Below are 26,601 nucleotides of genomic sequence, written 5' to 3'. Positions count from 1 at the left end.
CCCAATGGCATTAAATTTTATTTATACTAAGTGAAAGATCCATACTATTAATTATTATCAATTCAATCAATCATTAAATTCTAACATTTCTATATAGATTAATCTAATAAAATTTATTAAATTTTAAAATTAATTTAATATATATGTTATAATTTTAAAAATATAAATAATATGACCATTAGATTACATAGATATATTATAATAATATTATGTATTGATATCCAATTTTTTAAAAAACTTGATAAATTTGATTATCAAGATAATATAAAATGACTCAACGCTGAATTAACGAAATGCGCACCAGGTATAAAAAAATTATTCGAATCTAAGTTAATAAAATTTGTAACATAACATTAAAAAATGAAAATATTATCCCCCAAGGCCCCAAGACATGATCCTGCCTGGATTGGAAGATGTACATTTGTGTGGTTGATATGAAAAAATTTGGTTGATATGAAAAAATCAGAAATACTATTTTATTAATGTAATACAAAATAAATAATCAACATAAATAATTTAATTTATTTCCTTCATATATATATATATATATATATATATATATATATATATATAACATGTAGTCCAAAATATAGATTTGAATGCAATTTTTTTCTAATTTATTAATTGGTCTTGAATATTAGCAAAATACAAATCAATCACGATCGAATTACTGAAAAAAAAAAAAAAACTAGTAAGGCTACAAATAAATAGGATTACATGCATGTATCAAAATTATTGCAAGCGATGATGACGACTTGGTTGTGTCTTATTACTAACCCTATAATAATAAGTAGATATCTCTCAAATATCAATTACTGTCGTGTTTCAAAGGACTTTTGCATCCATTTAATTTGTCGTTTAATTATATATCTTCTCATTCATAATTATCCAACTAGGCTTTACCTGGTCCGGTTTCTTCTCCCTCTCATCATAAATATAAAAGTTTGAATTCAAGTTTATTTATTTAGTGTGATATCTATATTTGCACCATTCGCAACTTTACTTTCTGAAATTATTAAAGGTATTCATTTATAGTAACTCTTAACACACTACAACAAACGCATCAAATAGCGACATTTTATTTTGCCAATAGCGACAGTTTTAAATCGCTACAAAATTACATTTCATGCGTAATTTAAGATGTAGGAATTAGTTTTTACGGCAAATTTCAATAATCGCTAGTATAACTGCCGTTAATCTAATATATTGTCCATATACAGAATTTACCTGTTCTTTTTTAAACGAGCATAAATTGCCATAATTTAAAACCGTTAAATTATTTTTTAAATTTTTTGCGACAGTTTAAAATCACATAATTTTTTAATTTAATTTTTATTGTTTATAACTGTCGCTAAATTCAGTTTAAACTGCCACAATTTTTTATTGTGCAATCTTAAGGACCCAAATAATTAAAGAATAATGTTTAATTTGCAATTTTAGAAATCAAGATGAACATGTACTCAAAAACATGCCTAGCCTTTTTTTTCTCTTGACATGTGTGGCTCTAGATTTTCCACATTTTACTTTTTGAAGCTCATTTTTTTATGGATTTATTCATTAATATTTAATGCACATATAATATATAAATAGTAATAAATTGATTTATGTTTAATTAATTCAATTTTTTAAGTGTGTATTTCTTCTAGTCCTGTCCCGATTGAGAGGAATTTCTCAACGGCTGTCTCTTTCAATACGTAATCCTATTTGACATAACTTTATTATTATTAGATTAGATAATTAGAATAAGAGTTTTGCTTTTTCTGGCAATATATATAGCACTATAATCATGATAACAAATATGAAAATTCACTAATAATTAACAATAAACTTAATATAGATATACCAATAATTATTTCAAGTCATAAGAATGCATAAACCCTAAACCGGACTATGTGTACACTAACTAATTGGGTTTAATTGGAAGCTTAGATGAAAGAGGTGTTCGTGTTCATATTATTTAATTTTTGACTAATTCTTAAAAGAAAAAAAACTAATTAAGGTTTAACCGTTTAACCCTATTATAAAAGCCAAAATCCTCTTAGTATTAAACAACTAATTAAGGTGCTAATACTATTTATTACTTTATTTTATTATATGAAACACAACTATATTTCATTTCACCATTTAAAAGATAATCTGAAACAATGAATAAATAATACTCTGTTAGTTTTTCTCTCTTCTAAAGTTACAATAAAGTTCCCCTAATAATGGCTTTATTTTCAATATACACAGTTAAAAACGTGTTTAACGATCCAATGCAAAACATAAACAAACAAATAAATAAATAAATAGTCTCTAAGACTTTAACTAGAAAAAAAACTTAAATATCATATAATTTATTGTTTTAGTCAATACTGTTAATTATTAGTCTAAATTTTTTAGTTTAATAATTTAACAATATATTTTTAGTTTACACTTTTAAATTTTACTATCTTTCAAACATTCTTCGTTTAATAATAAATAAAATGTAAATTTCAATCACCACTTAATTTATCGTTTTATCGTCGTAGAGTATGATTTTATTTTTTAATAGAATGATAATTACTATAATATCTAAAACTGTTTATCTAACTTACTAAAAAAAAATAAAAAAAAAATTATTTTAAAAATATAAAAATAAATGATTATTAAATATTTAAAAAAAATTAGACACCAAATTATAACTGCTATAAAATTTACCTAATAGAAATTTCAAATTTGACTGAGCAGCAATGATTGCTTCATTCACCAGTTCCTTTCTTGTTTGCCATAAACAATAATAATGGCAACAAGACACACAATGATCCTGTTCTGTCTCAATTTCTTTTTTTATTTTCTTTTTTTCCCTTCTTGGGTAGATACAACCAAACAAAAGTGAGAATAGACACCAAGAAACAGTGAGAATTATCAATTATATATGTCTTGTGTACATTAATTTCATCATGTTATGTATGTGTGTACCACTTGGGGCCAACATCATAGTTAGCATCAACCAAAGTAAGTTGAGAATTTTAATGCGACCTAACTTTGATCTTTAAAGAGAACAACATTACTCTCCCTTATTATTACCATTGCTTAATTGGAAAAAGTAACATTAAACAACTTCTTTATGGTCCCTTCAAATCAATCATTCACAATATTCGCCATGTGCTTTACTAGTACAATTGCCACCACACTCTCATTCAAATTATTGCCACTCCAATGCTACGTTCTTCTAAAAAAGTCAATCACTAATTAGTTATCGTATATATATTTAATTATTTTAATTATTAATCTATTATAAATTTAATTATTTTAATAATTAATTATTTAATTAAAATAACATATATAAATATATAACAATTAATTTAATAGTTAATTTTTACTATATATATATTTTTTCGAATTACTAAAATATATATCCATTTATAGTGATTATATGCAAATTAATTAATAGTTAATTTAGGACTATTAAAATAGACTAAATTTATCGGATTAAATCATTTATCAGTTTAAAAAGATAGGTTTTGTCTTTTAAATTAAGTGTTAGTTTGAATTGATTTTTTGAGTAAAAAAATATCTTTTTTAAAAAACAAAGTATTTTTATTTGATTTAAATTTATTTAGATACGTCTTTTTAAAAAATATTTTTATTAAATTTTTTTTAAAAGCTAATAATATCTTGTTTTAAAAAAATAGAAACAAAAAACGTTTTTAATATTTAAAAATTCTTTTTAAAAAGTCTATTCAAATATAAAATAATTTTTGCCGATTAAAATTTTTTTAAAAAAAAAATAAAAAATAAATACTTTTTTTAAAAATCAATTTAAACTGATTTTAAATTTTTTTAAATTTTAAATTAAACAAATTAATTTTTAATTCTTTTAAGAAGAATTAGCTTTTTGTTAATATTTTTTATTTGATTAAAAAATTTGATCTATTTAACTAAAAAATATTTATTTAATGTTTTTACTTAAAAGTAATATTGGAAGGGTAGAGATCTTGTGATATTAACTAAGAGAGCATGAATGCCCCACAGGAAAGTATTACAAGAACCATTGAGTGCTAATAACAATAAAACAGTATAAAGAAGACAAGAAAAAGTATAATCAATACTATAAGGGTAATCTCGTAGGTAGTGTTGAGGAAAGATAGAATTATTGTTACTCATCCATGGTCACAACAACACCTGAATGATGGAAAAGAAGAGGAATAAGGAAGCAATATTCAAAGAGAAAAGAAGTCAAGAAGAATTTTAGAAGGAGAGAGCAATACCACTCAATGCTGCCACACATAACCTTCCAATCTTCTATTTAAGGTTCTCTCTCTCATGCCTTTCCCACTATCCTTTTGTTGCAAATCAATTGCCATCTGTCCTGCCTCAGTAACTAACTCTTTCCCTGGTGATAACGGCTTGATATTTTGGACACAACTATCATCTTTACTTGCCTCAGTCCTCCTTCTACTATTTTTCTTCGTTACATTACCTCCCTCTCTAAGCATAACCTTGCCCTCAAGGTTAAATTGAGGAAAAACACTAGCAATATCTGCAGCAGATTCCCAAGTTACCTCTGCTGCCTGACTTGGACCCCAGCGGATCTTCACTTGGGGTTCCTCGTGCCCATTTTTTATAACCGTTCTTCTATCTAAGATCTCAAAAGGCTGGAGAACTGGCCCAATTTCCAATGTCTGTAGTGGAAAAGGAAGATACTGGTCCTGTTTTTCACCCCTAAATGGTTTAAGAGCTGAAACATGGAATACATCATGTATCCTGGCCTCTGGTGGTAAGTTTAGCTTATAAGCAACTTCATTAATTTTCCTGCCAATTTGAAACGGACCGAAGTAGCGCATACCAAGCTTCTGAGTCTTCCGTAGAGCGACCGAATGTTGCCGATACGGTTGTAGCTTAACTAACACCCAATCTCCCTCCTTGAAAGTAACATGGCGGCGTCTTCGGTCAGCGAAAGCCTTTATGAATTGTTGTGAGCGGGCCAAGTTGCGCTTTAGCTGTTCGATAGTGCGATCGCGTTCCAATAAAATATCTTGCAAGGATTGATCATCCTGAGAAGACACTTCATACCGAATCAGTGAAGGGGGATCCCGACCATAAAGGGCCTTATACGGTGACATCTTAATGCTACTGTGGCACGATGTGTTGTACCAAAATTGAGCCCAAGGAAGTAAATCCTTCCACTTGCTTGGGTTGTCGAAACAAAAGCATCTAAGGTACATTTCCAGAGTTTTGTTGACAACTTCGCTTTGGCCATCGGTTTGCGGGTGATACGCAGAGCTCATAGCTAACTCAGTGCCCTGCAACTTGAATAGATGTTGCCAAAATTTGCTGATGAAAATGCGATCTCGGTCTGAAACTATGGAGTTAGGAAACCCATGCAATTTAACCACGTTCCCTATGAAAGCTTTAGCCACTGTCCTACTATCAAAATCACGTTTCAGCGCAATAAAATGGGCAAACTTAGAGAGTCTATCCACCACTACCATGATAACCGAATGCCCGTGAGATTGAGGCAAGGCAGTGATAAAATCCATACAAATTTGGTCCCAAACTTGAGCGGGAATGGGCAATGGCTGCAATAAACCAGCCGGCCGCTTCGCTTCGGTTTTGGCTTGTTGACAAATGGCACATTCTAGCACATAACGCCGGATGTCCCGCTGCATATTAGGCCAATAAAAATTGGAGGCGATTCGCTCAGTTGTTTTGGCAATGCCTGAATGACCGCCGATCACACTATCATGGTATTCCTTCAAAATAAGCTTGATCAAGCTGCTGCCTAAAGGAATAACAACCCTGTTCCTCCAAAGAAGAAGGCCATTCTTTGAAGAGTAATTACCCTCACCTTGATGATTCTGCCTGCATTGAAGCAATATAGCCTTCAGTGAATCATCGGCTTGAAGATCCTCCTTTAAAGTCGTGACCCAATCTAGTTAAGGTGTAGAAAATGCAGCAAGGAAGCACCGCGAAAGAGCATCAGCTGCGACGTTCTCCCGGCCTGGTTTATATTGAATTTCAAAGTCAAACCCCAATAACTTGTGGAGCCACTTCTGTTGTTCTGGTGTATGCAATGTTTGGTCAACCAATGCTTTCAAACTTTGCTGATCCGAGAGGATAATGAAGTGCCTCCCTAATAAATAGTGTCGAAATTTAGCCATTGCCTCTGTAATTGCATAAAACTCCCTGACATAAGCTGATTGTTGCTGCATAGTGGCGGACAATTTTTTTGAAAAATAAGCAATTGGGTGCTTCCCTTGCTTCAGAACCGCACCAATGCCTATCCCCGAAGCATCCGTCTCTAACTCGAAAGGTAGCTCAAAATTGGGTAGTGCTAGCACAGGTTGGGAAGTAATAGCATCCTTGAGACGTTGAAAAGCCGCTGATGCCTGAGTGCTCCATAGAAAAGCATCTTTCTTTAATAGGTCAGTAAGGGGTGCTGCCAAAGTCGCATAACCCTTGATAAATCTGCGGTAATAACCTATGAGGCCTAGAAATCCCCTAAGCTGCTTGAGATTCTGGGGCTGTTGCCATTCGCAAACAGCTTTCACTTTGGCTTGCTCCATGTGCACGCCATTTCCGGAAATGGTATGCCCCAGATAATCGATTTCTGCCATGCCAAAGAGGCATTTAGAGAGCTTGGCAAATAAACACTCCCGTTGCAGAATTTGTAAGACCATCTCAAGGTGTTGTAGGTGCAATGCCCAAGAGGAACTATAAACCAAAATATCATCAAAGAATACAAGTACAAACTTCCGTAAGTGAGGCCGAAAAATATCATTCATCAAATGTTGGAAGGTCGCTGGGGCATTGGTAAGTCCAAACGGCATTACAAGCCACTCGTAAAGGCCTTGGTGGGTGCGAAAGGCTGTCTTGTGCCTATCCTCAGGTGTCACCAAGATTTGATGATACCCGGACCGTAAATCAAGTTTAGAAAAAACAGTAGCACCAAATAGTTCATCAAGCAACTCATCCACAGTTGGGATTGGGAAGCTATCTTTGATAGTAATTTTATTCAAGGCTCTATAGTCAGTACAAAAACGCCATGTTCCATCTTTCTTTTTGACTAATAGAATTGGAGAAGAAAATGGGCTCTTACTGGGTTGGATGATTCCATCCTCCAACATTTGTTTCACCATCATTTCAATTTGATTCTTTTGGCTATGAGGATACCGGTATGGCCGCACCTTGACCGGTTCGGCACCCTTTGTTAGAGGAATCGAATGATCATGCGCCCGTTGTGGTGGCAGTCCCTTGGGTTGAGCAAAAACTGAGCCATAAGTGCGGAGAAGGATAGTTAATTCTGGGTTCAACCCTTCTGGAAGCTGTAAAAGTGTTTCTGCTATCTCATCACTTTGTTGGAGTTGAACAGTGAATGCCTCCGCTATGGCGTCGGTGTTGACCAATCGCCTAATATGGTGAAATTGAGCTTGAGACAGGGCTGAAGAAGTCTCACCCTGCACTGTCACAAACTGTCCCTCGTGCCAAAAACGAAGAAAAGCAGCGTCGTAATCCACAATATGAGCTCGCAAGGTCCTCAACCACGGGGTGCCTATCACCAAATCTCCTCCTGCGACATGGAGAACAAAGACCTCCGGAATGGTAATCTTGCAGCCTTGTAATGTCACTTCCAGGGAGGGAATTCGCCCCTCGACATCCATAATCGCGAAATTACCCACCATAACACGAACACCCGGAGCTGGTTCGACGGGAAGGTTTAAAAACTTGGCAATGCGTGGCTGGATGAAGCTATCGGAGCTACCCCCATCAATGAGAGCTTGAACGTCTAAACCTCCAATCTGAGCCTTGATTCGAATGGATGCAGGTCCAGAAGTGCCGTGCATCGCATTATAAGACAGATGATGTTCAATTACTTGTTGATCAAGTTGTTGCAACAATTCGCCATCACTGGGAACCTCCTCAATTGAAATCCCTGGGGAAACATCTGGCTCTGGCTCAACCTGATAGAGCATAAAATGTTTATTTGGGCATTTGTGTGTGGCAGAGAACCTCTCATCACACCAGTAACATAATCCCTTTTCACGACGGCTCTGGATTTCAGCAGGTGTCAAACGCTTGATAGGACTCTTGGTAGAGATCTGCTGCTGCGGTGGTGTAGGTAGTAACGGAGGCAGAGTGCTGCGGGGTGGTGGTCGCGACGGTGTCGTGTGTTGGGGCGAAGCAGGAGGGGGCCTATAGTTAGAAGGGCCATGCGTGTTCCTTGGGGTGGATGAGAATTTGTCCTCATACAAGCGCGCAAGACTGACCGCTCGCATCAAGGAAGGGGGGCACTGTGCCTTTACTTCGCGGCGAATATCTACCCGCAATCCACTGATAAAACAATCACGTAGTGCATCCTGAGGTTCGATGCTGGATCGATTCGCCAATGAAACAAATTCGGCATAATAGTCGTACACGGAGCCGTGTTATTGAAGCTTGAATAAGAGCTCTCGCGGGGACTCGAAGAGAGAGGGTCCAAATTCGATCTCAATGTCGCGCTTGAGCTGGGCCCATGATCGGAAAGGAGCTGAGCGTTGAGCCATTTGAAACCACGGCACTGCCATGCCGGTCATGTGCATTGCGGCGAGACCAACTTGCTCTTCCACCGGAACTCGAAAGAAATCGAAGTATTGGTCGACAGAAAATATCCAGTTTAGCGCATCCGTTCCATCAAATTTCGGGAGATCAAAGCTCACCCTTCTGTACGGTTGTAGGTGTCGTTGGTGATGATCGGCGCCGGAGTACGAGCCTTGCGGGAAGTCACACACGACGGAATGGCCGCGAGTTGGATCAGAGAGGAGCTGGGTGAGAGAGGACTGGATCGCTTCTAGCTTCAGATCTGCAGCCTCTGTGGCACGCGCGCGTTCAGCTCTGCCCTCCTCAGTGGCCGCTTCGATCAACTGATACAAACGCTTGATGTCAGCCTCCATAGTCTTCATCCGAGTATTATCGGCCATGATCAACGAGAGCACCAAATGGAAGGGTAGAGATCTTGTGATATTAACTAAGAGAGCATGAATGCCCCACAGGAAAGTATTACAAGAACCATTGAGTGCTAATAACAATGAAACAGTATAAAAAAGACAAGAAAAAGTATAATCAATACTATAAGGGTAATCTCGTAGGTAGTGTTGAGGAAAGATAGAATTATTGTTACTCATCCATGGTCACAACAACACCTGAATGATGGAAAAGAAGAGGAATAAGGAAGCAATATTCAAAGGGAAAAGAAGTCAAGAAGAATTTCAGAAGGAGAGAGCAATACCACTCAATGCTGCCACACATAACCTTCCAATCTTCTATTTAAGGTTCTCTCTCTCATGCCTTTCCCACTATCCTTTTGTTGCAAATCAATTGCCATCTGTCCTGTCTCAGTAACTAACTCTTTCCCTGGTGATAACGGCTTGATATTTTGGACACAATTATCATCTTTACTTGCCTCAGTCCTCCTTCTACTATTTTTCTTCGTTACAAATATTTTTATTAAAATGTTTTAAAAAGTAAAATAAAATAATAAATGAGTCGACCATTTAATCTATTAGCGTGATAATAAATAATCTGGACTAAAATATTATGGCTCATAAATAAATAGAACTTAAATAAATTAACTCATTGAATTTATGAATTTAAGCAAGTTGAATCTAAATAGATCGGATTGATCCATTTGGAAGTGCTGAGGATTATTCTTATAGCGTTTGTGCTTATCTAATACCTTCAAAGATTATGACACTTGTACAAAAAAAAAAAAAAAAAAGATTATAGCACTAATAAATTGAGCGTACATATGTATGGTATATATTTTAGGGAAGTTTTTAAATATGTTAGTATCGATATTTCGGTAAATTTTAATTATATATATCTTTTATTAAAATTAATAATTAGAAATTATTTAAATATTAGTATATTAATACACTTTAAATTTTTTTTTTATATTTTATCAAGCGTTCATTTCTAGAAAGCTACACCTGTTTTTTTTTTTTTAATTTTAATTAAATTTCCAACGTCATATATAATTTTTAGTGATAAATTAGTAATTTTCTTTTTTTGTTTTATCTGTTTCTTTTCCCATTTCTCTATCACAGCATAGTATTGGATGCGGAGAAGTGTACAGTTTCAAGCTTTTATTTTTCCTCTTTTTTATTTTACTTTATACCCAATAATCATTGTTCGTATAAATGTTGGTTGGTGCAGTTGCCAATTAAGCCTCATCATCATATATGGGAAACTATTCAGTTACGTTTTTTCAATTTTTTTTTCTTTTCTTAAATTAAGCTTTGTCTATGTTCAAACGACAGAGGTAGTAATCCATATTCTATTGTTTTCTTTTTTTCGTCTTCTTCTTTGTTTCTTCTTCTCTTTCACGTTGTGAACGTGTTCTTTGCTGCCAAAGTTCTAGTAATAAAATGAATCACTTCATTCTATTTGTATATATGTTTGTTTATTGAAGATTCGTGTTTTGTATGCAGGATTTAGTAGTGTATAGCTGAATCATCAGGATGGGGCTTCTGGATCTTTTCTATGTTGCTTCTTTGCCAGTCATCAAAGTTTTGTTAATCACTGCAGTTGGATTGTTTCTTGCTCTTGAAAATGTCAACTTGTTAGGAAAAGATGCAAGGATTCAAGTCAATCATGTAAGTCACTTAACTTGTTACATATGTGTGTGTATATATATATATATATATGTGTGTGTGTGTATGTATATGTTACTGATGTGAAGAGTGTTTATTAATTGGTAACAGCTTGTGCATTATGTGTTCAATCCTGCACTGGTTGGAGGAAATTTGGCAGATACTATAACATTTGAGAATTTTGTTACACTGTGAGTAGTAGTAGTTATGTTTATGTTGCTTTAATTTTGTTTCTTCTGATTCATGTGTTCTAACTTTGTTTCTTTTGTTAAAGGTGGTTTATGCCAGTGAACATTCTCATTACATTTATAATAGGGTCAATTTTGGGATGGATCCTAGTCAAAATCACAAGGGCTCCCAAAAACCTAGAAGGTTTGATAATTGGTGTCTGTTCTGCAGGTATAGTGATTACTAACCCTCTAAATTCTCTTAATTTGTATACTAATAAGTATTAGCACTAATGGATCTGAGAAAGCTTAAATTTTTCATTAATGTTTGAACAGGAAACTTAGGAAACTTGCCTATAATCATTATCCCTGCTATATGCAAAGATAAAGGTAGCCCTTTTGGAGATCCTGATGTCTGCTACAAATATGGGATGGCATATGCTTCACTATCTATGGCTGTATGTAGCTTCTTTATCTCTTCTTATTATGATGTTAATTTGGGGCTAATTCTTGTTTTGTTTTGTTTGTAATCTCTAGATTGGAGCAGTTATATGGAGTTATGTTTATAACATAATGAGGGTTTCAGCAAGTAAATTCCACAGAGAAAGTACTGCAAGCATTCATTCCATTCATTCTATCCATGCTTCAGGGGAGTTATTAGGGCCGTTCCCTGACGAATGCTCGCCAGAGTCGCCGTCCAAGTATCCGGCGAAAGAGGATGATTCATACAACCAACTACTTTCTTCCACAGAAGCTGGAGAAAAATCTAAGGTTGTGACATAAACTTTCCCTCTTGAAAGAGACTTATTTCACAAGGTTCAAAAAGAAAGATTATGATCTTAAGAAAGATTATAAAGGTATTGGAAATGTTTCTGTATCAGCATTACATTAACTGTATACATGGACATTGGAGATTGGAAAGTGAATTCAAATCTGGAGTTCTGGACATAGATATAGGCTTTTGGTGATTTGAATGAATCTATGGTTTTCAATGAAACCTCTACAAACTGCATAACCCTTTAGCATAGTACTACTAATCACTGATTACATTATCTAAAACTTTCTGCTTTGCAGAACTCATGTTTTTAAAAGTCACAGAATTTCATTATGACAAGAATTGTACTAATTCCAAACATTTTTGGGTGCTATATTGCAGGTATCAATGACAGATAAAATAAAGCAAAAATTCAAAGCAATTTTCTTCAACTCAAATATCAAAGCCGTATTTTCGCCAGCAACTCTTGGAGCGGTATGATACAGTGTTCATCTATCATCTGAGATCAATGGTCATGTCTCTAAAATCATTTCCATGATACATGGTTGATAATAAGAAGGAAAATCCTGCCTTTTGGTGAAATGATTTTAGAGACAAAGTATGACAATTGTAAGGGTATTATGATATCGTTTGATCCATATAACTGACACTTTCAAGTTCCATAGATTGTTGGATTCATTGTTGGTGTAATTTCCCCGCTACGTAATCTCCTGATTGGAAGCAATGCTCCACTTCATGTGGTTGAAGATTCTGTTACTATGGTGGGGTATGCATCACAAACCTTCATCTTTTAAATTTTCAAGTTACTAAAAAACCAAAACTGTGTAGAGGACACTTATTCTAGCTACTTAGCTTTTCTCACTGCATGATTTTATCTAATAAGTCTGCAGTCCTTCAAAACTTCATTGCTCAAAACAAACAGAATCAAAATCATCATATTACTCATTTACATGGCTACAAGTACAAAAGAAACATTTTTCTTAGGAAAGTTTTTATTTGCTTATGATACCTTATTATTATATGCAGTGAAGCAGCAATTCCAACCATCACCCTTATTATGGGTGCAAACCTCCTTAAAGGTAAAACTACATTGTATCACTCTTCTTAATTTGTAATCTCTTTTTATCTGTCACTGTCACATCCTTACCAAATACGTCAATTCAAAGATGTACTAAAACGTGACAGTAACAGATAAAAAGAAAGAACGTAAAGATGATTTTTTCTTTCGACTTTTCTCTTTGCGGATTATAAATGAATCTTTGTTTCTATTGATGATTGGCACAGGGTTGAAGGGAGCAAGAACTCCATTTTGGACAGTCATAGGAATTTTGGTAGTGAGATACATTTTGCTGCCAATTTTGGGTGTTCTGATTGTTAAATGGGCTACACAATTGGGTTTGGTGCCTGCAGATCCCTTATATCAGTTTATGCTGCTTCTTCAATATGCACTTCCACCAGCTATGGCTATAGGTATGTATAACCAATGTTCTAATCTCATACTTGATGTCTGTATAAATGTACAATAATGCTACGTGTACATAAAAAATAGCCATCAAGTAAGCTATCTGTATAGAATATACGTTGAAATACAAAATACACATTAAAATGAGTTAAACAATACATATATTTATATACAAATATATAATGACTGATTTTTCGTATAAACATAGTATTTTCCATTCATATTGATTTATGATGTTGGTGTCTATTTATCTGAACAATGCAAATTTACTTGTAACCTCATTTTTTGTGCCAAAACTAGGAATTGTGCATATAAATAATTTGACTACATATGACTTAATTTTAATTAGTTACCTTATTTTGGAATTTACTTTCATTATTTTTCAGCAACCATAGCACAGTTGTTCGGAGCTGGTGAAAGTGAATGTTCAATTATCATGTTATGGACATATATTTTGGCTTCAGTTGCAGTGACACTTTGGTCAACCTATTTCATGTGGCTTGTCGCTTAATTTTTGTGTTCATTGCTATGCCTCTTATTTAATTTTTTTACATGATTGGATTGGAGCTACTTCTATTATTATTTGTAATTTTTTATAAGCAAGGTTTGTTCAAATAGATAAAATATGTATCTTATTTTTTCCCCTTCAAAATGATACTATAGGTATGTTTGTAAGTGTGTTTGTAACAAACTATTATGTATCATTTCCGTTATGCACAATTATAGATTATAGATGAGGTTTAGTTTTTGTATATATTAATAAATCTTTCGAGAGTCACTTAGATAAAGATGTCAAAAACGACTTTTTTTAAAGATGTTTTATAAAAATTAAAATTTAACACATATAATCAATTAAATTATATTATTTTTATTAAAATTACCACAAATCAGTTTAGCAAAAAAAATTAATAAATTAAATTTTGAACGAGTATAAATTAATATTTTTTATAAAAAATTATTACAATATCCTTAATATAAACCACAACTAAATTATTCTTATTATATATATTATATATATATATATATATATATATATATATATTTGAAAAGTTTAAATTCTAACCCTATAACAACAGAGAAGAAAATGACTAGAATTTAAGATTTTCAAAATTAATATATATAATATGAGTATTTTAGTCATTTTATATAATAGGAGTAGTGTAGTAATTTTTTATAAAAAATAATATTAATTTAGACCAATTCAAAATTTGATTTATTATTTTTCGATCAAATTAATTTGTCTGACTTAATTTTGACAAAAATAACACAATTTAAGTGATTATAAATATTAAATTTTGGTACATACTTTTTATATATATATATATATTATATATATATATATATATATATATATATATATATATATGTATGTATTATGTCTTGTTCTGTCCGTGCCTAAGCGTTTTAGTTTTCATGTGTGAACGCTTCGCGTATTGTAATTCTGTTTTATGCGACTTTGAGCTTTATTCCTTCATCGGGTTTCTAGTATTACTATTTCTTTCTATATGTATATATAATATTATATGAGCCTTAGAATTGTCGTGACACATTATTATCCTTCGCTTTACGGTGCGAGGTAAGGCTTAAACTAAATGGAATGTTTTAAAATGACACAAAATCTACCTTCCAATTTGTGAATTAACACAAAATTTACCTTTCAATTTGTGAAATTTAATTTTTAAACATTTTTAAAACAAAAAACCTATTCTCTAATTTATGTTTCAAGATTAAATTTTTTTTAAATGTACAAATTAGACTCTTCAATTTATGGTTATCTCTATACTAAATTAAAACACACCACTTTTTTTTGTAAGCGAGAATAACACAACAATAATTTTCATATAAAAAAAGCCCCCATAACTTAAATATTATAATAAAAACTGCATATACTTTTATGTTATTAAAAATATTAGCTTTTAAAGATAATTATATCAAATCATATGAATGGTATAATATATCCAAACAATTATATCTTATGTTTAGTGGAAAAAATTGAAAATAAATAATTTCATTTTTCTAAAAAATATATTAGGAAATATAATTTGTTAAATTGAATTATTTGAAAATAATTATTCTTATATTTTTCAGAAATTAGAGAAAAAATTATTTTTTATTTATTATTTAAGTTTAATTATAAACATATTTAATATGTGAAATATATCTTTTATATATTTTATTTAAATATAGAGTATTATATTTAAATTAAATTTTAGATAATTAATTTATCATATTATTTTATTTTCATTGAATTATAAAGTATTAATTAATTTATCATATTATTTTAAGACTTAGTTTTATTCAAATATTAAATCGATTAAACATATAATTATTTCATGTAATTAAAACTTAGGAAACAAATTTTGTTATACAATAATTTATAGAAAAATAATTTATTCTCTAAATTTTAGGAGTTACGAAACAATTGTCATAGAAAAAAAATTTATAAATTAAAAATTATTAAATAATTTAATATATTTAACTAAATTATTATCTAACCATTTTGAACCATTAGCTTTACGTATGAGAATTTTCAGTTGGCCATATTCGAATTAGCAACAACATTATCATGAATATCAAAACCACCCATAAATGTTAAAATTAAAAATTTTATATATATGTACCCCACCCACCTCTTAATGAGGCTTCTGCTTCCGTACGCTTCTTCCTGAGAGAAACTGCAAATTAAAAACGAAGTCGTCATCTTTTATCGAACACAGTTTTCCATTCTTCTTCTTACTCCATTCACTAATCATCCTCACTCACTCTCTGTTGGCCCCCTTTTCACCATTTTCCAACTCTTCTATTACTTCGAACCGAAAAGCTTCGTTCTACTAATTACTAATTGCTTATCACTCTCCTACCCAAAAAGAAAAAAAAAAAAACCCAACTTTGCTTCCACCCATTATTAATTCCTCTCTTGGCATTCATCTTACTTCAACTACGCATCTCCTTTTTCTATTTCACAATCCGGGTTTGTTCGTTTCATCTTTTTCACCATTCAAATGTTCAATCTTCAGCATACTTCATTTGTAGCTATTCTAATAGTATATTTGATGGTATCTTAGAGCTGAAACTGCATCATCCATGCACATGAGTTATTGTAATTATTATTATTGTAGTCTTAATGATGATGGTGACCCTGATTTGAATTGCTGAATTTTTTGTGTTATCCGTTGCATTTGAGCATTTGAGCATTTAGGCCCTTTTGCTTTTTTCCCCTTGTAATTGGTAATGTTTCAATAAAGTAGTTGTCTTTATGAGGCTTTGATGTTATTTGGGTTATTGGGGATTTCTAATGGAGTTTGAATCTCTGAGTCTGGCCAATGAGGTCATTGAATTTGATATGATTGGTTTGGGTGATGATGGTGCCATTGATATTGAACATCATGTTGAAGATGATGATGACTATATCAGTGTTGACAATGTTTTTGCTGCTACTGCCGCCACCAATATAGCTGCCACTGTTGGACCTCAAATTCCTATAGGGGACACAAATCTTGAACCTTATCAGGGTATGGAATTTGAATCAGAAGAGGCTGCTAAGGCGTTTTATAATTCCTATGCTCGCCGCATTGGATTTAGTACGAGGGTGAGCATGTCCCGTCGCTCCAGACGTGATGGTGCTATAATTCAGAGGTCTTTTGTGTGTGCCAAGGAAGGTTTCCGTATGGAGAAGGAGAAGAATTCTCTTGATGGCAGAGTCAAACGACCTCGTGCTGAAACTCGTGTTGGTTGCAAGGCCATGTTGGTTGTGAAAATTCAAGTGTCTGGCAGATGGGTTGTTTCTTCATTTGTCAAGGAGCACAACCATGAATTGGTTCCACCTGATAAGGTGCATTGCCTTCGGTCTCACCGCCATGTTTCGGGTCCAGCTAAATCATTGATTGATACCTTGCAGGGTGCTGGTATAGGGCCTAGTGGAATTATGTCTGCACTTATCAAAGAATATGGTGGAATTAGCAACATTGGGTTCACTGAGCGTGACTGTAGGAACTACATGAGGAGCAGCCGGCAAAGGACCCTTGGTGGTGACACTCAAATCCTCTTGGATTACTTGAAGAGTAAACAAGCTAAGAATCCTTTGTTTTTCTATGCCGTACAAGGTGATGGGGATCGCTACATGAGTAATATCTTCTGGGCTGATCCTAAGGCCAGGACTAACTACACTTATTTTGGTGACACTGTCACATTTGACACAACATATAGGTCAAACCGCTATAGATTGCCTTTTGCACCTTTCACTGGAGTAAATCATCACGGACAGCCTGTATTATTTGGTTGTGCTCTCTTGATAAATGAATCCGAAGCATCGTTTGTCTGGCTCTTCAAAATGTGGCTTGAAGCGATGTCAGGGCAATCTCCAGTCTCAATCACTACTGATCATGATCGGGTGATTCGTGTAGCCATTAACCGTGTCTTTCCTAATACCCGTCATCGGTTTTGCAAGTGGCACATTTTTAAAGAGTGCCAAGAGAAGTTGTCTCATGTGCTTTCTGAACATGTTAATTTTGAAGCTGACCTTCATAAATGTGTTAATCTGCCAGAGTCCATTGATGAGTTTGAGTCTTGTTGGTCCTCCCTAATAGATAGTTATAATCTCAGAGAACATGAATGGCTCCAAGCAATTTATGGTGATAGGCGGCAGTGGGTTCCCGTGTACTTGAGAGACACATTTTTTGCAGAAATGTCGATAACACAGCGAAGTGATAGCATAAACTCTTACTTTGATGGGTATATTAATGCATCAACAACACTTCAGCATTTTGTTAAGCAGTATGAGAAGGCCCTAGAAAGTCGTCTTGAGAAAGAAATTAAAGCTGATTATGACACAATAAACACCACTCCAGTTTTGAACACACCATCACCTATGGAGAAACAAGCAGCTGGGATTTACACAAAGAGATTGTTTATCAAATTTCAAGAAGAGTTGGTTGAGACATTAACTTATTTGGCAAACAAAGTAGGTGAAGAAGAAATAACTTCTGTGTATAGAGTAGCCAAATATGGGGATATTCATAGGGCTTACTTTGTCAGATTTAACTCTTTTGAGATGAAGGTTAGTTGTAGTTGCCAGATGTTTGAGTTTTTGGGTCTGGTTTGTAGACATATACTGACTGTTTTTAGGGTCACAAATATTCTCACTTTACCTTCTCATTATATTCTAAAAAGATGGACCAGGAATGCTAAAAGTGGTATCATCTTGGATGAACACACCCCTGATTTGCTAACTGGTGCACGAGAATCTCTAACTATACGATATAACGGAATAAGGTCTCCAAGAGTTTACGATGTTGCTATGAGTGCGCTACAGGAGGCTGCAAATAAAGTGGCACAAGCGACTAAGAATGATGGAAGACTGGTCATTTCAAATGGAACTTATAAAGAAGATTTACGGTGGAACAATGAAGCTACTACAAGTTACAGGGATCCTCAAACCAGTTTGCAACAATCTTCATCCAAGGTCTGTTGTTGACAGTATTAGCAGTTTATTCCCTTGCAACAATTCTGCTATTCATACTTTAGTATTCATAAAGATTGTAGATATTTCTCTATGATAAAATATCTCAACAATTAGCAAATGTAGCCTAAAGAAATTGCTTTAATATATGCAGTCACAATGAAATATTTGATTCAGCTTTTTGGTGTCCTATATATTCCAGTGACTCTTGTTCAAACCTATCATCCATTCTCGTTAACGTCCGCTGTTACTGATGATGCATGCAATTTGGTTGTAGGATGACCATGACAGAACAATTGAGAAGTTGACAAGACAACTTGACCGAGCTCAAAGGAAGTGTGAAGTTTATAGGTCAAACTTGCTGTCAATTCTAAAAGACATGGAAGAGCAGAAGCTAGAATTATCAGTAAAAGTCCAAAATATCAAGTTAGGGATGAAAGATTGATATCTGATTGCCATTGATGGAGTTGATGCTCTTGTTACTTTCCCTTGTGTAAGTAAACCCTCTCCCGAATCATTATTGTCAAGTGTCTCTGTAGATGGAGTTGGGGACTCAGAAGCTACCAAGAAAGAATGTCTAACCAGTTTTTGACAAGTGATTAATCTAGTTGATAGTCTTACCATCTACTCAACTAGTTGCTTTAAGAATCATACTACTTCTGGCATAAGAATAACCAGGTCTAGAAAAATAATATTGACAAGTTTGGTGAAAGATTTTGAATTGTATAGTATGCAGACCGAACATGCAATGTAGCGCAAGTTGGTGGATGATTTAAGTACAAAATATGTATAGGTAGGAGGACAAACAACTATCTTAGATGTTGGCATTAGGTTGAAATATTGGAGCAGGGCTTGAACAGACTACAGAAAAAGGTTCTGAGATAAGATAATTAGATAAATAAGTTCACTTCACAATTCAGATCTTTCAGAAAGAATCATGTAAAATATGTCCAGAAGTAAATGATTTATTGTTTCATGTCTATTTTTCAATTGAAAAGTTTCAAATCATAATTTGAATTGTATTTCGTATTTTAACATGTATTTTGTACTAATAGCTGATTTGGTGGTTAATTTTTTATATGCACATTGCATTGTTAAATATACAAATATATAGACTATTTTAAGTGGGAAATGATAATTCCTCTCCCATTTTTATGATGACACTCCACTTATGATTTTTTTTTTTCATTATGTATATGTATGAATTTGTAGAAAAAAGAAGTGACATTATCAAAGTAGAAATGACAATATCCATTTTTTTTAGTGTTCATAAAAGTATTTTTAAAATAAAAACCCAACAAGAAAGAAAATTTACCATGTCATCACTTCTCATTCTTATTCTTTCTCTTTCCCAGGTGGGATTGATAAAATACAGCATTTGTCACGGCTACATTGAAAATTTCAAATTATTTGATTTCTCAATAAATTTTTTCTATATTACACCTCTTAACAAGTATCCTTAACAAAATTACTAAAAAAATTTCCTACCAAAAACAATAAAAAGAGAGAAAATAAATAAATAAACCAATGAATCGTGAGAAGATATTACGGCCTTATCATAGGATTCTTAACTCAAGCTTTGGATATCCAGCCCGAGCTTTGTGTCTTTCGAATAGATCTTGTAGTGCATCCACAAACTGAATAAGCACTTTGTCAACCTATAAAAAGGTTCGAATAATTAAACCGCTCAGAAACTTCCTAATTCATTACACAGTAAAAGAATTTCCATCTAAAAACGATTTTGCGATCAGTCAAAGTATGCTAATATTGGTCATCAAGTTACTAGATCCTTGGAATCATATGCAGCATAAAGCGTCTAACTAATCACATACCTCCTCCTGGGTTGGTTCTGGATTTTTGGGAGGTTCAATTGGTCTGCCCACTGCTATATACATTGGACGTCTGAACGGTATTGGTGTTCTGAAAAGGAGTGGCTTTCAAATATCAGTTTCCGAAATTGCTCCATACAAGTATACAACAGCATCTTACATGCTTAACTATACTAGTGCAGTAGCTATTCTACTCAAATCAATTATTCAAGGCTTTTATAAGTATTTTCAATACATATATGGAGTTGCCTATGTGAATCAGGCAATGCAATGCTATTTCGTTATAAGAATCATCAATGTTGATAGAAAAAAAATGTTTGTTAACACAGGCTATTCTTAACCATAAATAATATTCAGCTTCAACTGTTGCTGAATTACCCTTGGCAACTTGGCCAGTGAAAACAGTTCACATATATGCATAAAAGAAACACACACCCGAAAATCCCCCAGTAAAATATTGGGGCGAACTTTATAGCTCTTGAAAGTTTCATAACCAACGTCCCACTTGGTTTCCACCACTTGTAGACATCTGACTATGGCAAAGTTACACCAAAAGGGGGTTAACTTGATTGCATGAGCAAAGAAAATTGAGTGAAATTAACAGATAAGGAAACTATACACAAATAAATTTTGGAGTAATATATAGTTTTATAAAGCCAAAAGTACCTGACCAAAGCAAAAAGTTGGAACTAAGGGATGACCACGCTCCATTGCTATACGAACAAATCCTCTTCTTGTTTTAAGGAAAGCAATCTACAACATAAAAAATCCATTCTTAGATTATTAATCTTTATAAAAATAAATGTATAAAAGCGAGTTTCAGCTTGGAAGAACCGTTTTACAGAGGGTCTGTTCTTTGTGCCTATTTAAACAGTCTAAGAAGATTTTCCAACTCTTAAACAACTATTCTCCAACAGTAACAGTTTAATACATAAAGTATAATTCAAGGAGTGCCATCACAAAATTTTTAGTTTACTTTGTGTATTGATACTTATTGTGCATCAGTCACAATTTTCGCTCCTCTCCTGCTCTACAAGAATTTAGAATTTACATGAACTCAAAACACAAAATTAGCAGCGATTGGTACTTCAGCATACAGGAAATACAATATAGAAAGTAGTCTGAAAATTTGTTCTGGTAATTGATCCCTCAGACAATACAAATGGAGTACACAAATAGTTTCTCTCTTTACCCACTCTAAATCTGAAGAGAGGTTATGGATTGTAATAGGATACAAAAACTAGTAGACTGTTGAAATTTGAAACAAGAAGTTCCTAGGTTAATTGTCCCTATGTGCTGGTATAGTTATGGAATTTACCTACCCATATACATTATTAAACTTGTCATCAGTCACAACTCAAAATCTTATAGTTTATATACCCAGTCTAGGTGAAAATGTATATTTCCTTTGATTATTCAAAGGATAAAAATATGATAAACTACTGAGTCAGGAAAGAGAGACAATAAACGTACCTCGGAGCCATGCTTCATAAAAAATGTTTCTTGCACTCCACCAGGTATTAAAACGCAAGAGTATCCAGCTGATAACTGGGAGATAAAGTTTTTCTTTGCTGCGCGTGTGACGCCAAACCATGTCCATAAGTGTCTCAACACCGGTATGTAAAAAATCTGTTCATTATTAAGTGCCAAGTCAAAAGCTTGGAGTGGAATCTTAACATCATTAATCATTAGTTCATTACAGAGTCTCATGTAAAAGAGCCTTACTGCACTGCTAGCAAGAACTTTTAATTTTGGAAGTGGCATCCAACCAATGCTTTCAGCTAGTGCAATGACACCAATTGGCAAAACCGAGTGTGGTTCATAACCAAAAACTGCATTTTGTGCATACTCTTGTCACTACTAACAAACAGAAAGGGCCAAGTAACTTGGCAAACTGAAGTTAAACCATTTTGACTTTCTAATCGAGCAATTTAAAGAAAAACTAAACTTTAATTGACAAGAGAATAATTCAAACTCTCAAATCAATTGACACAAACCATAAGCGCGATTAGGATCAAATGCATTCATATCCTCTACATGAAGCGTGACCGGGAAGTAACTACAAGCATACTTGCTTAAGGACCTAGAAATGAATAATGGTACGTCAATCAAAATGTATAGATTTTTTAATACAGCTGAAAATGGAAAAATGTTCCAATCACAAATTTCGAAAACCGTAAGAACATTAAATAACAATAATATAATTAAATAAATAAGGAAGCGAAAGCGACGAACGAAACGCGCTACCTCGCCAACCTTCTTCCCAATCTGCTCTTATCGTCCACCGGAATCACCACCAACACAACCAGCAAAGCAAAAAGCCTGAAACACGGAAAAGAAAAGGTTATTTAAAAAAAAATACAAATCAAAGTGCATGCAGAAGAAAATGGAAGGGAAGAAGGAACTAACAAGAGTGATTTGGAGAGAGGAAGGAATATCAACAGGAGAGTAAAGAGGAAATTGAGGTGAATAGCTCCGAGCCAAATCAACAATGCCAGAATCATTATGAAGATGTTGGACGAATCGGCGGCGAAGATCTCTTTCGCACAGAATACTTTCTCCGCCATGCTGCGACGTACCGAGAGTGTGGTCGAACGGCGTCGTTTTGAGAACAACTGCGATAGAACGCAGAATGACGCTAAAGTGATAGAGAGGTTGTTAGAGTGTTAACTGTAAGTTTGTTATGGTCATGGAAACAGGGACGAGGACTCGTTGTGTAAATTGGGGATCCAACGAGGGTAAAAGCGTCACTTAAAGCCTTAAAGGTGGGCCAGGTCACGTGTTCCAAAAAGGCATAAATGGAAGCGGACTGAAAGTTCACTTCGTCTTGTTGAGTTTTATTTCGTAAGACAAGCATGATGACCATCGGTACTGCGGTACATGCGGTAGAGATCTTATTATATGGCAGGATTGGATCGAACCGAACCAGTGGATTCGACCCAACAGAACCGGAACGATTAGTTCAACTGATTTGGATCGATCAAACTGGTGAATATGACTGAATTGAATCGGGTGGTATGATTAGACCGGCAGATTCCACCGGACGGGGGAATATCACCAAAAGATATGAGATTGAAAATGATAGCAGGGCTTATATTTTAGCGTTAAGGGCTCTGGGAAGTTTTAAAAGTTATTTTTTTTAGTTTTAAATTTATGAAAAGTAATAGTATTAATGTTTGATATAATTTTTAAAATAAATTATAATTTTTTAAAAAATTATTTAAGTATTTATAAAGAAATTAAAAAATAATTTTTTTAATAAATTTTTTTATCATATTTCTTTTAAAATAAATACTTTTAAAACTAAAAAATCAAACATAAATATAATTTGTTTATAAGCTGCTTTTTAATGTATGCATTTATTGTTTAAATTTTTTTTTAAAAGAATTTAATTAAATTATTTATCTAAACTGAAACTAAATTTTATCTATTCTTGAGTTTAGTCTAATTTAAAACTTGTTAAAATACTTGATTTTTTTACAAAAATAAAAATTAAAAAATATTATTTAAAAAAATTTTAACAAAAATTACTTAGGTGTAATATATCAAATTTAATATTTACAAGAATATGTAAGCATTTTAAATATTTAAAATATGGAAAAGTATTTATAATAAAATATAATACAACAACAACAAAGTCTTGTCTCACTAGGTAGGGTCGGCTATGTCATGTATTATGTCTATAGAAACTGTTTACATGTAGATCTCGTTTGATCACCTCATGGATGGTCCTCTTAATTAGGTCTTCCTCTGCCTTTCACCCCTTGTCCATCTTCCATCTCATCCACCCTCGTGACTGGGTGTTCTGTCGGTCTTCTTTTCACATGTCCAAACCACCTGAAACGCGATTCAACCATCTTTTCCACAATGGGTGTTACTCCAACTCTCTCCCTTATATCTTTGTTCCTTATTTTATCCAATCGCATATGACCACTCATCCATCTCAACATCTTCATCTCTGCCACACTCAGCTTATGTTCGTGCTCCCTTTTGGCCGCCCAACACTCCGTACCATAAAGCATAGCCAACCTTATAGCAGTACGATAGAATTTACCTTTAAGTTTTAAAGGCACTTTTTTATCGCATATAAAACCATATGCACTCCGCCATTTTGACCAACCTGTTTGGATCCTATAATTTACATCATTTTCAATCTCTCTATTATCTTGTATGATGCACCCAAGATACTTAAAATTTGTAACTTTTGGTAGGATGTTTTCTCCAATCTTCACCTCTATATTAAGGTTTTCCTTTTCAAACTGAACTTACATTCCATATATTCCGTCTTGCTACGGCTTATGCGCAGACCATACACTTCTAAAGCTTATCTCCATAAGTCTAACTTCTTATTTAGATCTTCCCTTGACTCTCCCATAAAGACGATATCATCAGCAAACGGCATGCACCATGGCACAGGCTCTTAGATGTGCTCTGTGAGTACTTCCAAGACTAATGTGAAAAGATATGGGCTTAAGGATGATCCTAGTGTAATCTTATACCAATAGAAAATTTCTCTGTCACACCACCTTGAGTATTCACACTAGTTGTGACCCCATCATACATGTCTTTAATTGCACGAATATATGTGATCATTACTCTCATCTTTTCTAAAACATTCCATAAGGCCTCCTTGGCACCTTATCGGACGCTTTTTCCAAATCAATAAACACCATATGTAGATCCCTTTTATTACTACGATAACTCTCCGTCATCCTTCTTAACAGGTATATCGCTTCAGTGGTGGATCTGCCTGGCATAAATCCAAATTAGTTCTCTGTTACATGTGTCTCTTTTCTCAACCTCCGTTTTATCACCATTTTCCATAACTTCATGGTATGACTCATGAGCTTGATCCCTCTATAGTTTTCACAACTTTATATATCCCCCTTATTCTTGTAGATAGGTACCAAGGTGCTTTTTCTCCACTCATCAGGCATCTTCTTTGACCTTAAAATCTCATTAAAAAGCTTGGTTAACTAGTTGATGCCTTTCCTTTCAAGGCCCTTCCAAACCTCAATCAGGATATTATCAGGTCCTACTGTCCTGCCATTTTTCATCTGCTTTCAAATCTCTTTTACCTTGAAGTCTCGAATCCTTCGATAGTAGTCAAAGTTTTGATCTTCTTCTCTTGCGCATAACCGACCAAGGCTCGAAAGAGTCTTCTGTCCTTTATTAAATAACTCGTAGAAGTAGCTCTTCCACCTTTCATTAATCTTCTTCTCTTGAGCCAACACCTCTTCATCCTTATCCTTTATGCACTTAACTTGATCTAAATCTCTCGTTCTTCTTTCACGGCTTTTTGTGATTCTATATATACATTTTTCTCTTTCTTTCGTGTCCAAAGACTAGTAGAGACCCTAATATATTTTTGTTCTTGCTTCACTTACAGTCACTTTTGTCTCTTTTTTAGCCGCCTTATATTTTTCTCAATTATCTGTATTGCAGCATAAAGACCAATCTTTAAAACACTTTCTTTTAATAAAATATAATAAATTAAAAATATTTAATAAATTTTTAATCATGAAAAATTATTTATGTTTTAACATGTTGAAGCAGACCTAATAAGTTTATAAGACTAACTTGTAAGCTTACATCTTACCTATTAACAAATTTAGGTTCTTAAAATAATTTGTCTTAACTAATTTTATAACATGTCAGAATAGGTTAATTACAGGCAGGCCAAGTTATAGACCGCTGAACTAAAAGAAGTAGTCGCATGTTTGGGCAGTGGCGAAACTTTTTTTAGATTGTTCCTATTAATTAACTCGATCCTAAAGCTAAAGAAATAACAAAAGACTCAAAATTAATAAAAGTCACATGAATTTATAAGTCACAATAATTACAACTCAAAAATACACCAAAAGTATCACATCAAAATAACCCACACTTATCATGCATAACACATCAAAGAACAACTCATAAGAAGGCATTGTAAACTATTATAAAAGAAAACTAAAGAAGATATGGATCACTACCACCATAATTATATCACATCTAGTGTCACTCTCTAGTGTACAAAATCAAGTTTAATATAGTTCTCAAACAATTTGAATCAAAAATATAGGAAACCTCTTAGTTCAAACAGAATGAAAATAAATGAGTATTTAAATACAAATTAAAGGAGAGGGAGAAGGGGTTGGGCAGATGTGCAACCAAGGTGGAGTCATCAGTTTCAGACTTTTGGAGTAGTGGTCCAAATGATAATATTTACCCTCTTTTTTTTTTATATCTTAGTTTTTTAAAAAAAATGTTTAAATGGGACGTAAAGATATCAAGTTGCACCTCTCTAAATTGGCTTATGAATAGTTGTCCCTATTC

General features: G+C 33.6%; 3 protein-coding genes across 5 annotated transcripts; 2 read left to right on the top strand and 1 right to left on the bottom strand.

Moving 5' to 3' along the window:
* Nucleotides 1–10,060: 10,060 nt before the first annotated feature.
* LOC130981675 (protein PIN-LIKES 3-like) lies at nucleotides 10,061–13,748 on the top strand. Of its 3 annotated transcripts, none has more exons than XM_057905311.1 (11): nucleotides 10,061–10,196; nucleotides 10,431–10,595; nucleotides 10,704–10,783; nucleotides 10,867–10,991; nucleotides 11,096–11,217; nucleotides 11,297–11,530; nucleotides 11,916–12,008; nucleotides 12,200–12,300; nucleotides 12,561–12,613; nucleotides 12,819–13,004; nucleotides 13,383–13,748. In XM_057905311.1, exons 2-11 carry the CDS (start codon nucleotides 10,461–10,463, stop codon nucleotides 13,505–13,507), a joined length of 1,254 nt encoding a protein of 417 aa, XP_057761294.1. In that variant the 5' UTR covers nucleotides 10,061–10,196; nucleotides 10,431–10,460; the 3' UTR covers nucleotides 13,508–13,748. The 3 variants fall into 3 exon arrangements, with proteins under 3 accessions (XP_057761294.1, XP_057761292.1, XP_057761293.1); XM_057905309.1 differs by having other exon boundaries at nucleotides 10,082–10,261; XM_057905310.1 differs by lacking the exon at nucleotides 10,061–10,196 and having other exon boundaries at nucleotides 10,289–10,595.
* A 1,912-nt stretch (nucleotides 13,749–15,660) lies between these two features.
* LOC130981673 (protein FAR1-RELATED SEQUENCE 5-like) lies at nucleotides 15,661–19,515 on the top strand. The gene is made up of 2 exons (XM_057905306.1): nucleotides 15,661–18,457; nucleotides 18,732–19,515. The coding sequence occupies exons 1-2, from the start codon at nucleotides 16,292–16,294 to the stop codon at nucleotides 18,897–18,899; spliced, it is 2,334 nt and encodes a 777-aa protein (XP_057761289.1). The 5' UTR covers nucleotides 15,661–16,291; the 3' UTR covers nucleotides 18,900–19,515.
* A 495-nt stretch (nucleotides 19,516–20,010) lies between these two features.
* LOC130981677 (diacylglycerol O-acyltransferase 2D-like) lies at nucleotides 20,011–23,126 on the bottom strand. Its single transcript, XM_057905312.1, has 9 exons — nucleotides 22,693–23,126; nucleotides 22,531–22,605; nucleotides 22,281–22,366; nucleotides 22,009–22,115; nucleotides 21,757–21,912; nucleotides 20,950–21,036; nucleotides 20,719–20,816; nucleotides 20,287–20,374; nucleotides 20,011–20,112 (listed from the first exon to the last, which is right to left on the bottom strand). Exons 1-9 carry the CDS (start codon nucleotides 22,848–22,850, stop codon nucleotides 20,011–20,013), a joined length of 957 nt encoding a protein of 318 aa, XP_057761295.1. The 5' UTR covers nucleotides 22,851–23,126.
* Nucleotides 23,127–26,601: the final 3,475 nt, after the last annotated feature.

The sequence above is a fragment of the Arachis stenosperma genome, chromosome 5, assembly GCF_014773155.1.
Source record: "Arachis stenosperma cultivar V10309 chromosome 5, arast.V10309.gnm1.PFL2, whole genome shotgun sequence".
Taxonomy (NCBI): Eukaryota; Viridiplantae; Streptophyta; class Magnoliopsida; order Fabales; family Fabaceae; genus Arachis; species Arachis stenosperma.
The sequence above is the reverse complement of the archived record's forward strand: the minus strand, read 5'-3'. Positions and strand labels throughout refer to the sequence as shown.

What these genes read in the sequence shown, in the direction of transcription:
- LOC130981675 (XM_057905311.1), top strand. Translation starts at nt 10,461, where the DNA reads ATGGGGCTTCTGGATCTTTTCTATGTTGCTTCTTTGCCAGTCATCAAA. An exon ending in ATGCTTCACTATCTATGGCT is followed by an intron (nt 11,218 to 11,296) that starts GTATGTAGCTTC and finishes TGTAATCTCTAG; the next exon opens with ATTGGAGCAGTTATATGGAG. An exon ending in GATTCTGTTACTATGGTGGG is followed by an intron (nt 12,301 to 12,560) that starts GTATGCATCACA and finishes TATTATATGCAG; the next exon opens with TGAAGCAGCAATTCCAACCA.
- LOC130981673 (XM_057905306.1), top strand. Translation starts at nt 16,292, where the DNA reads ATGGAGTTTGAATCTCTGAGTCTGGCCAATGAGGTCATTGAATTTGAT. An exon ending in TGCAACAATCTTCATCCAAG is followed by an intron (nt 18,458 to 18,731) that starts GTCTGTTGTTGA and finishes ATTTGGTTGTAG; the next exon opens with GATGACCATGACAGAACAAT.
- LOC130981677 (XM_057905312.1), bottom strand. Translation starts at nt 22,850, where the DNA reads ATGGCGGAGAAAGTATTCTGTGCGAAAGAGATCTTCGCCGCCGATTCG. An exon ending in TTTTACTGGGGGATTTTCGG is followed by an intron (nt 20,375 to 20,718) that starts GTGTGTGTTTCT and finishes ACTCCTTTTCAG; the next exon opens with AACACCAATACCGTTCAGAC. An exon ending in CAGAACCAACCCAGGAGGAG is followed by an intron (nt 20,113 to 20,286) that starts GTATGTGATTAG and finishes ACCTTTTTATAG; the next exon opens with GTTGACAAAGTGCTTATTCA.